Source organism: Salmo salar, chromosome 16 (genome assembly GCF_965601325.2).
Source record: "Salmo salar chromosome 16, fSalSal1, whole genome shotgun sequence".
Classification (NCBI taxonomy): Eukaryota; Metazoa; Chordata; class Actinopteri; order Salmoniformes; family Salmonidae; genus Salmo; species Salmo salar.
In genome coordinates this window covers 95479700-95493790 of record NC_138306.1, presented here as the reverse complement: position 1 = coordinate 95493790, position 14091 = coordinate 95479700, and the positions used below count along the sequence as shown (strand labels likewise).

The 14091-nt window shown below is 48.7% G+C and overlaps 1 protein-coding gene across 2 annotated transcripts in view; it reads right to left on the bottom strand.

Moving 5' to 3' along the window:
- Window positions 1-391: 391 nt before the first annotated feature.
- Window positions 392-14091, bottom strand: part of LOC106575014 (tRNA (cytosine(34)-C(5))-methyltransferase, mitochondrial) — a 30107-nt gene continuing 16407 nt past the window's right edge. For both annotated transcript variants that reach the window (XM_082963187.1, XM_082963188.1), the window contains exons 5-6: window positions 9939-10069; window positions 392-8102 (exon numbers count right to left, since the gene is read on the bottom strand). In XM_082963187.1, coding sequence (XP_082819313.1) covers window positions 7829-8102; window positions 9939-10069 — 405 coding nt within the window. In that variant the 3' untranslated portion in view covers window positions 392-7828. The remainder of the gene's footprint in view (window positions 8103-9938; window positions 10070-14091) is intronic.

Here is a 14091-nt window from a genome sequence, read left to right as displayed (position 1 = left end):
TAATCTGGTTGAATGTTTTCCAGGGAGGTTCTGAGAAGGTTTTAATCTGGTTTAATGTTTTCCAGGGAGGTTCTGAGAAGGTTTTAATCTGGTTGAATGTTTTCCAGGGAGGTTCTGAGAAGGTTTTAATCTGGTTGAATGTTTTCCAGGGAGGTTCTGAGAAGGTTTTAATCTGGTTGAAGGTTTTCCAGGGAGGTTCTGAGAAGGTTTTAATCTGGTTGAATGTTTTCCAGGGAGGTTCTGAGAAGGTTTTAATCTGGTTAAATGTTTTCCAGGGAGGTTCTGAGAAGGTTTCAATAAGGCATTTAACAACCCTGCTATCTTATTTTGAGTCAACTGTTTTTTAACTCCAATCACAGATAGGAAATTAATTTCCATGTGTCCTTCGGCATTAAATCATTCAAACACATTTTTATTTTATTTATTTAACCAGGCAAGTCAGTTAAGAATACATTCTTATTTACAATGACGGCCTAGGAACAGTGGGTTAACTGCCTTGTTGAGGGGCAGAACGACAGATTTTTACCTTGTCAGCTCAGGGGATTCGATCCAGCAACCTTTCGGTTACTGACCCAACGCTCTAACCACTAGAATTCCCACCTATGATATTCTGTTCTCTATCTATTGAATGAGCCCACCGCGCCTCGGGTTTGGAGCAAGCATGCCCTGTTCTTTCACACATACAACGCTGTTCATGCGAGTCTGTTCAATCAGAAGCCCATTTCAAAGGAAACAAAAACACTCATTAAGATCAGGTGTGGCCAATTAGTGGGCGTGGGCAACACACCTGAACACGCTTAACCAGGTAGAGGATAGAGAGAGTTTTGTTGTTGACACTGAGAATGTGTATGTTTTTAAATAACTCTTTTAGAACATTGTCTGAACATCACTCAAGTTTTCTTGTGTTTTTTTTATTTTTATGGAACGTTTTTTTTAACGTTCTCGGAACAATTTGAGAACATGATTTAAATAGAACCACGTAGGAAACGTTACGCTGAAGGACTGAAATTCTCACAGAAGAACGTTGTTTCTTAACGTTCTCGGAACAATTTGAGAACATGACTTAAATAGAACCACGTAGGAAACGTTACGCTGAAGGACTGAAATTCTCACAGAAGAACGTTGTTTTTTAACGTTCTCAGAACAATTTGAAAAACATTCCCAAAAAATGTGCTGAGGCATGTTCCAAACCCAAGTAACTATCCTGGGCCATTCCTAGAAAGTTGTAGAAAGGTTGTATACAACAACAACAACAACAACAAAAACTAAGGACAACCACGCTCTCACCAACATATGGTTCTCAGAACGTTACGTGCTAGCTGGGAATACAGTGAGAGAGAGAGAGAGAGAGAGAGAGAGAGAGAGAGAGAGTGCATTCTGTGGACAACAAGCAATTGGTAACTAAAGGAAAATACCTTGACAGAGGCTTCAAACCTCCACAACTGTCAAACGCCAAGCGTCTGTGACACCACTTTCAATTACCCATGATCCACCACCAGAGAGGCGGCCGTCTCCTCCTAAGTCCCTCACTCTCACCCTGGAGACTGACGAAGAGAAACGAACAGAGAAATAGAGAATAGGATGAGTGAAAATCTGTCTCTGTCCCAAATGGAACCCCTTCTATGTAGTGCACTGCCTTTGACCAGAGCCCTTATGGTCTCAGCTCTAAAGTAGTGCACTATATAGGGTGCCATTTGGAATGAATGCTTCGTTTCTGCCTGCTCTCTTTTGAGTATTCAAAGCTGTATGGGCATAGAGGGCCCAATTCAGACTAAGGAAAAGTATACCTTTCCTACGTATTTTTTTTTTATTTAAGCACTTCTCAGTATTTGGTATTCAGACTTACCTTGCGCAGGTGCTCAACGAGCTCTGAATACAGCACTGAATACATTTCATTCAACCGCTGAAAACCCTCCCACTTGCTAGCCAACACATTTCCTCTTGCAGTTTTTTTCTCATTCAAAATGGGGTTTTAAAGTACATTTATCTAAAGCCATCCCTTTAAATATGAGATACCTTTAATTATTATTTACTCCAGACTCAATAGGATACACTTGAGTATTTAAACATTAAGGACATCAGCTTTTTCCATGACATAGACTGATCAGGTGAATCATTTCATCAGCTCTTTCCTTGACATAGACTGACCAGGTGAATCATTACATCAGCTCTTTCCATGACATAGACTGACCAGGTGAATCATTACATCAGGTCTTTCCTTGACATAGACTGACCAGGTGAATCATTACATCAGCTCTTTCCATGACATAGACTGACCAGGTGAATCATTACATCAGGTCTTTCCTTGACATAGACTGACCAGGTGACATAGACCAGACCGAAACGGAGTAAAATCCAATGTGTCCCTTTGCCCGAAGGCAGCTGTCTGTGCTGAGACATTCAGACGACGCTGTCTGAGGTCTGGTGTCCTTCAGGGACGAGAGACACGCTGAGAGCAAACTGACGGATATGAACATAGACAGGGTCGCTGTCCCAAATGGCATCCTATTCCCTGTTTAGGGCACTACTTTCAACCAGAGTACTAGGGAATAGAGGGCCATTCACTTCAGCCATTAGGACATTCCGCCCGCCCGCCCGCCCGTCCGTCCGTCTGTCTGTCTGCTTGTCTGTCTGCTTGTCTGTCTGCTTGTCTGTCTGCTTGTCTGTCTGTCTGCTTGTCTGTCTGCCAAGGACTCCTCCCAATTCCTCAGATGGGCTGGATCTGGCCTCTCTTACTGCTGATCCAACCCTACTGCTGATCCAATCCTACAGCTGATCCAATCCTACTGCTGATCCAACCCTACTGCTGATCCAACCCTACTGCTGATCCAACCTTACTGCTGATCCAATCCTACAGCTGATCCGCTCCAACTGCTAATCCAACCCTACTGCTGATCCAACCCTACTGCTGATCCAACCCTACTGCTGATCCAACCCTACTGCTGATCCAACCTTACTGCTAATCCAATCCTACAGCTGATCCGCTCCAACTGCTAATCCAACCCTACTGCTGATCCAACCCTACTGCTGATCCAACCTTACTGCTGATCCAATCCTACAGCTGATCCGCTCCAACTGCTAATCCAACCCTACTGCTGATCCAACCTTACTGCTGATCCAATCCTACAGCTGATCCGCTCCAACTGCTAATCCAACCCTACTGCTGATCCAACCCTACTGCTGATCCAACCCTACTGCTGATCCAACCCTACTGCTGATCCAACCTTACTGCTGATCCAATCCTACAGCTGATCCGCTCCAACTGCTAATCCAACCCTACTGCTGATCCAACCCTACTGCTGATCCAACCCTACTGCTGATCCAACCCTACTGCTGATCCAACCTTACTGCTGATCCAATCCTACTGCTGATCCAACCCTACTGCTGATCCAGCTCTACTGCTGGTCCAATCCTTTATTAAATGAGTTTTGACAGGTGAGTTTAAGGATGGACTCTCTCTCTCTTCCTGTTTAAACATTGTAACCATCCTGTCACCTCTCTGTAAGGATGGACTCTCTCTCACTTCCTGTTTAAACATTGTAACCATCCTGCCACCTCTCTGCCCGACTCCCTCATGTTTCTCCGTTAATCTTCAGCATCACCTTCAAGACGCTGTTAACGATGCAGCACCATTGTGGCGGACATTGCAACAGGCCGGGGTTTTGCAATCAATATTCGCTTGACTCCGTGCTGATCACATTGGGATACAGAACATGGAATTTTATGAAAAACGCTGAAAATGATGTGGCTAAAATGTGAAACATGGTTTCTACTCCCCTCGGAAACGTAAAGAGGTAAATATCTAAACATACATCCCGAGGCCGAGGAGAGACTACATGATGTCACTAATTATGATGTCAGTAATCATGATGTCACTAATTATGATGTCAGTAATCATGATGTCACTAATTATGATGTCACTAATTATGATGTCACTAATTATGATGTCACTAATTATGATGTCAGTAATTATGTCACTAATTATGATGTCGATAATATTGATGTCAGTAATTATGTCAGTAATTATATTAGTAATATCGCTGTCACTAATTATGATGTCCGTAATTATGATGTCAGTAATCATGTCAGTAATTATGTCAGTAATATTGATGTCACTAATTATGTCAGTAATTATGTCGATAATATTGATGTCAGTAATTATATCAGTAATATTGATGTCAGTAATTATGTTGATAATAATGTAATTACGTCAGTAATTATGATGTCAGTAATCATTGTCAGTAATTATGATGTTGATAATTATGTCAGTAATTACGTCAGTAATTATGTCGGTAATTATGTCAGTAATTATGATGTCAGTAATTACGTCAGTAATTATGTCGGTAATTACGTCGGTAATGATGTCGGTAATTACGTCGGTAATGATGTCGGTAATTACGTCGGTAATTACGTCGGTAATTATGTCGGTAACTGTGTGATTACTGTGCCAAGGTGATGCAGCTACTGCCAGATGATTCTGTCAGGAAGTCGTCCGTGTGTCAGAGCGGTGCGAGCTAGATCTCTCTGGGTCTAGTGAAGGTCATTAGCGAAACAGCCCTGGACGATCCTCTGAGTTGTGTTCAGGAGAGAAACTCATTTCTCTCTCCACTAAAGGTTAGGTCACAGACCAGATACCGTTATAAAAATAACTTTAAGGAAGCTGCTCATTAATCAGGTAGGATACGTGCCAAATGGCATCCTATTCCCTATATAGTGCACTACTTTAGACCAAATGGAACACTATTCCCTATATAGTGCACTACTTTAGACCAAATGGAACCCTATTCCCTACATAGAGCACTACTTTAGACCAAATGGAACCCTATTCCCTACATAGAGCACTACTTTAGACCAAATGGAACCCTATTCCCTACATAGAGCACTACTTTAGACCAAATGGAACCCTATTCCCTACATAGAGCACTACTTTAGACCAAATGGAACACTATTCCCTATATAGTGCACTACTTTAGACCAAATGGAACCCTATTCCCTACATAGTGCACTACTTTAGACCAAATGGAACCCTATTCCCTATATCGTGCACTACTTTAGACCAAATGGAACACTATTCCCTACATAGAGCACTACTTTAGACCAAATGGAACACTATTCCCTATATAGTGCACTACTTTAGACCAAATGGAACCGTATTCCCTATATAGTGCACTACTTTAGACCAAATGGAACCCTATTCCCTATATAGTGCACTACTTTAGACCAGGGCCCTATAGAACCCTATTCCCTATATAGTGCACTACTTTAGACCAAATGGAACCCTATTCCCTACATAGTGCTGTTAATAAGGCCACCCTGTCCTGGTTTAAATTAATACAGGAAGTATCCTCCTGACATTCCCTCAATGATTGGATGATCTCTGGTCTCCAAAGAGCAGATCCCCATTCGTTCTCTAAGTTAACCGACCTCACAAACACCTTGACCCAGTTACCTCTATACTCCATTTATCTAAGTTAACCAACCTCACAAACAGCTAGCTAGCCCCAGTTAGATAATGCTCTGTGACATTACGTTAGCTAGCTATCCCCAGTTAGATAATGCTCTGTGACATTACGTTAGCTAGCTATCCCCAGTTAGATAATGCTCTGTGACATTACGTTAGCTAGCTAGCCCCAGTTAGATAATGCTCTGTGACATTACGTTAGCTAGCTATCCCCAGTTAGATAATGCTCTGTGACATTACGTTAGCTAGCTATCCCCAGTTAGATAATGCTCTGTGACATTACGTTAGCTAGCTATCCCCAGTTAGATAATGCTCTGTGACATTACGTTAGCTAGCTATCCCCAGTTAGATAATGCTCTGTGACATTACGTTAGCTAGCTATCCCCAGTTAGATAATGCTCTGTGACATTACGTTAGCTAGCTATCCCCAGTTAGATAATGCTTTGTGACATTACGTTAGCTAGCTATCCCCAGTTAGATAATGCTCTGTGACATTACGTTAGCTAGCTATCCCCAGTTAGATAATGCTCTGTGACATTACGTTAGCTAGCTATCCCCAGTTAGATAATGCTCTGTGACATTACGTTAGCTAGCTATCCCCAGTTAGATAATGCTCTGTGACATTACGTTAGCTAGCTATCCCCAGTTAGATAATGCTCTGTGACATTACGTTAGCTAGCTATCCCCAGTTAGATAATGCTCTGTGACATTACGTTAGCTAGCTGTCCCCAGTTAGATAATGTGTTTTCAGTTTATTGTATCTACATGCTTGTTGCTCAAGACAGCGGCAGCGTGTGCAGCTGTGGTCATTCGGTTTTTGACGTGCAAAAGTGAAATAGGATCGTGCAAAGATCGCTTTATATATATATATATTGTAATGAAACAGGGAGCAGGTCTCGAACCCTCGACCTCCAAGCCCGAAGTCCGGCGCGCTATCGACTGTGCCGCAAAAGCATGATCGTCCGGCAGAGTCGATTTACGCGCTTATAAATATATATATATATTTTAACGACCCTGGGTTTATAAGCGCGTAAATATATATATATATATATTCTCAAAAGAAACTACAGGTAGTGGAAACTTGGCATTATATTTCTGTTGTGCTGCTTTGTTGACAACTCAAACCACCACAAGTCTTGTTGTGGGTATGCAGCCAATCAGCAGCCGCCACGGCTTCTTCCTATCATAACTGCTATGGGTATTCAGCCAATCAGCACCCGCCACGGCTTCTTCCAATCATAACTGCTGTGGGTATTCAGCCAATCAGCAGCCGCCACTCCTTCTTCCTATCATAACTGCTGTGGGTATTCAGCCAATCAGCAGCCGCCACTCCTTCTTCCTATCATAACTGCTGTGGGTATTCAGCCAATCAGCAGCCGCCACTCCTTCTTCCTATCATAACTGCTGTGGGTATTCAGCCAATCAGCAGCCGCCACTCCTTCTTCCCATCATAACTGCTGTGGGTATTCAGCCAATCAGCAGCTGCCCCTCCTTCTTCCTATCATAACTGCTGTGGGTATTCAGAGATCATTGTGATTATTTGTTATTTTATTTCACCTTTATTTAAGAGTTCAGTGAGTCTTATTGATGCCAGATAGGAACATGGGATAAGAGCATGTGAAACAAAGTGTGCATCCTAAATAGCACCCTATTCCCTATATATAGTGCACTACTTTAGACCAGGGCCCTATAGAACCCTATTCCCTATATATAGTGCACTACTTTAGACCAGGGCCCTATAGAACCCTATTCCCTATATAGTGCACTACTTGTGTGTGCTATATAGAGTGCCATTTGGAACACAGCCCTAGAGAGTTAGCTCGTTAGCAGTAGCCGTCATATGAAAACATGTTGCATTGTGGAATCCTTGAAGACCAGCCTCTGTGTCTGACATGCTCAGTCAGTGAGTCCTCTTGACGCATGACAGGAAGTCAGCGAGTCAATCAACCAGTCAGTGAGTCCTCTTGACGCATGACAGGAAGTCAGCGAGTCAATCAACCAGTCAGTGAGTCCTCTTGACGCATGACAGGAAGTCAGCGAGTCAATCAACCAGTCAGTGAGTCCTCTTGACGCATGACAGGAAGTCAGCGAGTCAATCAACCAGTCAGTGAGTCCTCTTGACGCATGACAGGAAGTCAGCGAGTCAATCAACCAGTCAGTGAGTCCTCCTGACGCATGACAGGAAGTCAGCGAGTCAATCAACCAGTCAGTGAGTCCTCTTGACGCATGACAGGAAGTCAGCGAGTCAATCAACCAGTCAGTGAATCCTCTTGATGCGCGACAGGAAGTCAGCGAGTCAATCAACCAGTCAGTGAATCCTCTTGATGCGCGACAGGAAGTCAGCGAGTCAATCAACCAACCAACCAATCAGTGAATCCTCTTGATGCGCGACAGGAACATGGGTCCCCAGGTCCGACCCTGCTGTGGAACCACAAGGAGGCCTAACGAGGGGGTGTGGCCTAACGGGGTGAAGGTAAAGTGTTCCTGAAGTGGGAGGGCTAGCTCCTCCTCCAGGTCTTGAAGCTCCACCCCTGGACAGGTGTTTAGGACCGCCTCCACCACTTCCTGGTTCTCAGAGCGGGACAGCGTGCAGGTGGAGTAGACGACCACGCCCCCTGGACGCACCGCAGCCAGCGCAGACCTGGGGAACAGACAGGATGTGATGAGACAGGATGTGATGAGACAGGATGTGATGAGACAGATCAGTAGCAGCTGGAGGAGAGGGCTGTGGATTGATTTTTCAGGTGAAAGGTCAACATAAGCCTGGCCCAGGACTTATTTACACCTCCGGCCTCAGAAGTAGGAACACAAAACTCTGGTGTAAAACCCCACAGTGGAAAAGGGACAATGTAGGCCAGGTGTGTCTGTACGTGGGCCAGGTGTGTCTGTACGTGGGCCAGGTGTGTCTGTGCGTTAGGCCAGGTGTGTCTGTACGTGGGCCAGGTGTGTCTGTGCGTTAGGCCAGGTGTATCTGTGCGTTAGGCCAGGTGTGTCTGTACGTTAGGCCAGGTGTGTCTGTACGTTAGGCCAGGTGTGTCTGTACGTGGGCCAGGTGTGTCTGTACGTTAGGCCAGGTGTGTCTGTGCGTTAGGCCAGGTGTGTCTGTACGTGGGCCATGTGTGTCTGTGCGTTAGGCCAGGTGTGTCTGTACGTGGGCCAGGTGTATCTGTACGTGGGCCAGGTGTGTCTGTACGTTAGGCCAGGTGTGTCTGTGCGTTAGGCCAGGTGTGTCTGTGCGTTAGGCCAGGTGTGTCTGTACGTTAGGCCAGGTGTGTCTGTACGTTAGGCCAGGTGTGTCTGTACGTTAGGCCAGGTGTATCTGTACGTGGGCCAGGTGTGTCTGTACGTGGGCCAGGTGTGTCTGTACGTTAGGCCAGGTGTGTCTGTACGTTAGGCCAGGTGTGTCTGTACGTTAGGCCAGGTGTGTCTGTACGTTAGGCCAGGTGTGTCTGTACGTGGGCCAGGTGTGTCTGTACGTGGGCCAGGTGTGTCTGTACGTGGGCCAGGTGTGTCTGTACGTTAGGCCAGGTGTGTCTGTACGTTAGGCCAGGTGTGTCTGTACGTTAGGCCAGGTGTGTCTGTACGTGGGCCAGGTGTGTCTGTACGTGGGCCAGGTGTGTCTGTACGTTAGGCCAGGTGTGTCTGTACGTGGGCCAGGTGTGTCTGTGCGTTAGGCCAGGTGTGTCTGTGCGTTAGGCCAGGTGTGTCTGTGCGTGGGCCAGGTGTGTCTGTGCGTTAGGCCAGGTGTGTCTGTACGTTAGGCCAGGTGTGTCTGTACGTTAGGCCAGGTGTGTCTGTGCGTTAGGCCAGGTGTGTCTGTGCGTTAGGCCAGGTGTGTCTGTACGTTAGGCCAGGTGTGTCTGTACGTTAGGCCAGGTGTGTCTGTACGTGGGCCAGGTGTGTCTGTACGTTAGGCCAGGTGTGTCTGTACGTTAGGCCAGGTGTGTCTGTACGTGGGCCAGGTGTGTCTGTACGTGGGCCAGGTGTGTCTGTACGTGGGCCAGGTGTGTCTGTACGTGGGCCAGGTGTGTCTGTACGTGGGCCAGGTCTGTCTGTACGTGGGCCAGGTGTGTCTGTGCGTTAGGCCAGGTGTGTCTGTACGTTAGGCCATTTATGTCTGTGCGTTAGGCCAGGTATGTCTGTGCGTTAGGCCAGGTATGTCTGTGCGTTAGGCCAGGTATGTCTGTGCGTTAGGCCAGGTATGTCTGTGCGTTAGGCCAGGTATGTCTGTGCGTTAGGCCAGGTATGTCTGTGCGTTAGGCCAGGTATGTCTGTGCGTTAGGCCAGGTATGTCTGTGCGTTAGGCCAGGTATGTCTGCGCGTTAGGCCAGGTATGTCTGCGGGTTAGGCCAGGTATGTCTGCGCGTTAGGCCAGGTATGTCTGTGCGTTAGGCCAGGTATGTCTGTTTGTGGGCCAGGTATGTCTGTATATTGCCGAGCTGGTTTGGTAATGGAATATTACAGCATGAATTCATACCTGAGCAGCTGTGTCTGTAGTGTGGGCAGCCTGGCCCTGTCCCTCAGCCTCACAGCTCCTTCCTGATCCCCTCCTGTTCCACAGGAGAACAGCCAGCTGCGATCATTAGAACAAGGAGCATCCAGCAGCACCTGGGAGGGAGGGAGGAGGAGAGAGAGGAGAGGGAGAGAGGGGGAGAGGGAGGAGGAGAGAGAGAGAGAGAGAGAGAGAACAGAGGAGAGGACAGAGAGGAGAGAGAGAGAGGGAGAGAGAGAGAGAGAGAGACAGAGAGAAGATGGAGGAGGAGAGAGAGAGAAGAGGGACAGAGAGAGAGAGAGAGAGAGAGAGACAGAGAGAACAGAGGAGAGGACAGAGAGGAGAGAGAGAGAGGGAGAGAGAGAGAGAGAGAGAGACAGAGAGAAGATGGAGGAGGAGAGAGAGAGAGAGAAGAGGGACAGAGATAAATGGTGAGAGAACTATTCAAATGACTAGTATTCTAATTCAATGAAGAACACTAATGACACAACACAGGAAAGATCCCCAGTCTCATGGTCTCTAGTCCCTCCATCCATCCAGCCCTTTCCTGTTTCAAGAGCAGAGAGGAGAGGACAGAGAGGAGAGAACAGAGAGGAGAGGACAGAGAGGAGAGGACAGAGAGGAGAGGAGAGAACAGAGGAGAGGAGAGAACAGAGAGGAGAGGAGAGAACAGAGGAGAGGAGAGAACAGAGAGGAGAGGAGAGAGGAGAACAGAGGAGAGAACAGAGAGAACAGAGGAGAGAACAGAGAGAACAGAGGAGAGGGGAGAGGAGAACAGAGGAGAGAACAGAGAGGAGAGGAGAGAGGAGAACAGAGGAGAGAACAGAGGAGAGAACAGAGGAGAGGAGAGGACAGAGAGGAGAGAACAGAGGAGAGGAGAGAACAGAGAGGAGAGAACAGAGAGGAGAGGAGAGAACAGAGAGGAGAGGAGAGAACAGAGAGGAGAGGAGAGAACAGAGGAGAGGAGAGAACAGAGAGGAGAGGAGAGAACAGAGAGGAGAGGAGAGAGGAGAACAGAGGAGAGAACAGAGCAGAGAGAGGATGAGTGTAATTTAGAGTCTCTGTGTGATGCTAAGTGACGTGTGAAGCTAGCTGCTGAGGGGGGATGAGATAGGATGGGTTTTCCTCCGGCGGGTAGAGACGTGGGCTCCTCTCCTTCACGGGGCCTCTCCAGTCAGGGAGACGGCGCTAATGAGTGCCACAGAGGAGAACAAGAGCTAATCCTATAGCCCTCTGTGGGAGAGGAGATTAGAGAGAGAGGCAGGGCGGGGCGAGAGGAAGAGGCAGGGGGAGAGAGGAAGAGAGGCAGGGGGAGAGAGGAAGAGAAGCAGGGGGAGAGAGGAAGAGAAGCAGGGGGAGAGAGGAAGAGAAGCAGGGGGAGAGAGGAAGAGAAGCAGGGGGAGAGAGGAAGAGAAGCAGGGGGAGAGAGGAAGAGAAGCAGGGGGAGAGAGGAAGAGAAGCAGGGGGTGAGAGGAAGAGAGGCGGGGAGAGAGGAAGAGAAGCAGGGGGAGAGGAAGAGGCAGGGGGAGAGAGGAAGAGAAGCAGGGGGAGAGAGGAAGAGAAGCAGGGGGAGAGGAAGAGAAGCAGGGGGAGAGAGGAAGAGAGGCGGGGAGAGAGGAAGAGAAGCAGGGGGAGAGAGGAAGAGAAGCAGGGGGAGAGAGGAAGAGAGGCAGGACGAGAGAGGAAGAGAGGCAGGGGGAGAGAGGAAGAGAAGCAGGGGGAGAGGAAGAGAAGCAGGGGAGAGAGGAAGAGAAGCAGGGGGAGAGAGGAGGAGAAGCAGGGGGAGAGAGGAAGAGAAGCAGGGGGAGAGAGGAAGAGAAGCAGGGGGAGAGAGGAAGAGAAGCAGGGGGAGAGAGGAAGAGAGGCAGGGGGAGAGAGGAGGAGAAGCAGGGGGAGAGGAAGAGAAGCAGGGGAGAGAGGAAGAGGCAGGGGGAGAGAGGAAGAGAAGCAGGGGGAGAGAGGAAGAGAAGCAGGGGGAGAGAGGAAGAGAAGCAGGGGGAGAGAGGAAGAGAAGCAGGGGGAGGGAGGAAGAGAGGCAGGGGGAGAGGAAGAGAAGCAGGGGGAGAGAGGAAGAGAAGCAGGGGGAGAGGAAGAGAAGCAGGAGAGAGAGGAAGAGAAGCAGGGGGAGAGAGGAAGAGAAGCAGGGGGAGAGAGGAAGAGAAGCAGGGGGAGGGAGGAAGAGAGGCAGGGGGAGAGGAAGAGAAGCAGGGGGAGAGAGGAAGAGAAGCAGGGGGAGAGGAAGAGAAGCAGGAGAGAGAGGAAGAGAAGCAGGGGGAGAGAGGAAGAGAAGCAGGGTGAGAGGAAGAGAGGCGGGGGGAGAGAGGAAGAGAAGCAGGGGGAGAGAGGAAGAGAAGCAGGGGGAGAGGAAGAGAAGCAGGGGGAGAGAGGAAGAGAAGCAGGGGAGAGAGGAAGAGAAGCAGGAGAGAGAGGAAGAGAAGCAGGGGGAGAGAGGAAGAGAAGCAGGGTGAGAGGAAGAGAGGCGGGGGGAGAGAGGAAGAGAAGCAGGGGGAGAGAGGAAGAGAAGCAGGGGGAGAGAGGAAGAGAAGCAGGGGGAGAGAGGAAGAGAAGCAGGGGGAGAGAGGAAGAGAAGCAGGGGGAGAGAGGAAGAGAAGCAGGGGGAGAGAGGAAGAGAAGCAGGGGGAGAGGAAGAGCACACAAAGAATTATACCTCGACCTAAACATCAACCAGGAAGCTTCCACAAGGGGGAGGTAGGTAGCCTAGTGGTTAGAGTGTAGAGGCAGGTAGCCTAGTGGTTAGAGTGTAGAGGAGGCAGGTAGCCTAGTGGTTAGAGTGTAGAGGAGGCAGGTAGCCTAGTGGTTAGAGTGTAGAGGCGGTAGGTAGCCTAGTGGTTAGAGTGTAGAGGAGGCAGGTAGCCTAGTGGTTAGAGTGTAGCGGCAGGTAGCCTAGTGGTTAGAGTGTAGAGGAGGCAGGTAGCCTAGTGGTTAGAGTGTAGAGGAGGCAGGTAGACTAGTGGTTAGAGTGTAGAGGAGGCAGGTAGCCTAGTGGTTAGAGTGTAGAGGAGGCAGGTAGTCTAGTGGTTAGAGTGTAGAGGAGGCAGGTAGCCTAGTGGTTAGAGTGTAGAGGAGGCAGGTAGCCTAGTGGTTAGAGTGGAGAGGAGGCAGGTAGCCTAGTGGTTAGAGTGTAGAGGAGGCAGGTAGCCTAGTGGTTAGAGTGGAGAGGAGGCAGGTAGCCTAGTGGTTAGAGTGTAGAGGCGGCAGGTAGCCTAGTGGTTAGAGTGTAGAGGAGGCAGGTAGCCTAGTGGTTAGAGTGTAGAGGAGGCAGGTAGCCTAGTGGTTAGAGTGTAGAGGAGGCAGGTAGCCTAGTGGTTAGAGTGTAGAGGCAGGTAGCCTAGTGGTTAGAGTGTAGAGGAGGCAGGTAGCCTAGTGGTTAGAGTGTAGAGGCGGCAGGTAGCCTAGTGGTTAGAGTGTAGAGGAGGCAGGTAGCCTAGTGGTTAGAGTGTAGAGGCAGGTAGCCTAGTGGTTAGTGTGTAGAGGCAGGTAGCCTAGTGGTTAGAGTGTAGAGGAGGCAGTTGGCCTAGTGGTTAGAGTGTAGAGGTGGCAGGTAGCCTAGTGGTTAGAGTGGAGAGGAGGCAGGTAGCCTAGTGGTTAGAGTGTAGAGGAGGCAGGTAGCCTAGTGGTTAGAGTGTAGAGGAGGCAGGTAGCCTAGTGGTTAGAGTGTAGAGGAGGCAGGTAGCCTAGTGGTTAGAGTGTAGAGGCGGCAGGTAGCCTAGTGGTTAGAGTGTAGAGGAGGCAGGTAGCCTAGTGGTTAGAGTGTAGAGGAGGCAGGTAGCCTAGTGGTTAGAGTGTAGAGGTGGCAGGTAGCCTAGTGGTTAGAGTGTAGAGGAGACAGGTAGCCTAGTGGTTAGAGTGGAGAGGAGGCAGGTAGCCTAGTGGTTAGAGTGTAGAGGAGGCAGGTAGCCTAGTGGTTAGAGTGTAGAGGAGGCAGGTAGCCTAGTGGTTAGAGTGTAGAGGAGGCAGGTAGCCTAGTGGTTAGAGTGTAGAGGAGGCAGGTAGCCTAGTGGTTAGAGTGTAGAGGGGGCAGGTAGCCTAGTGGTTAGAGTGTAGAGGAGGCAGGTAGCCTAGTGGTTAGAGCGTAGAGGAGGCAGGTAGCCTAGTGGTTAGAGTGTAGAGGAGGCAG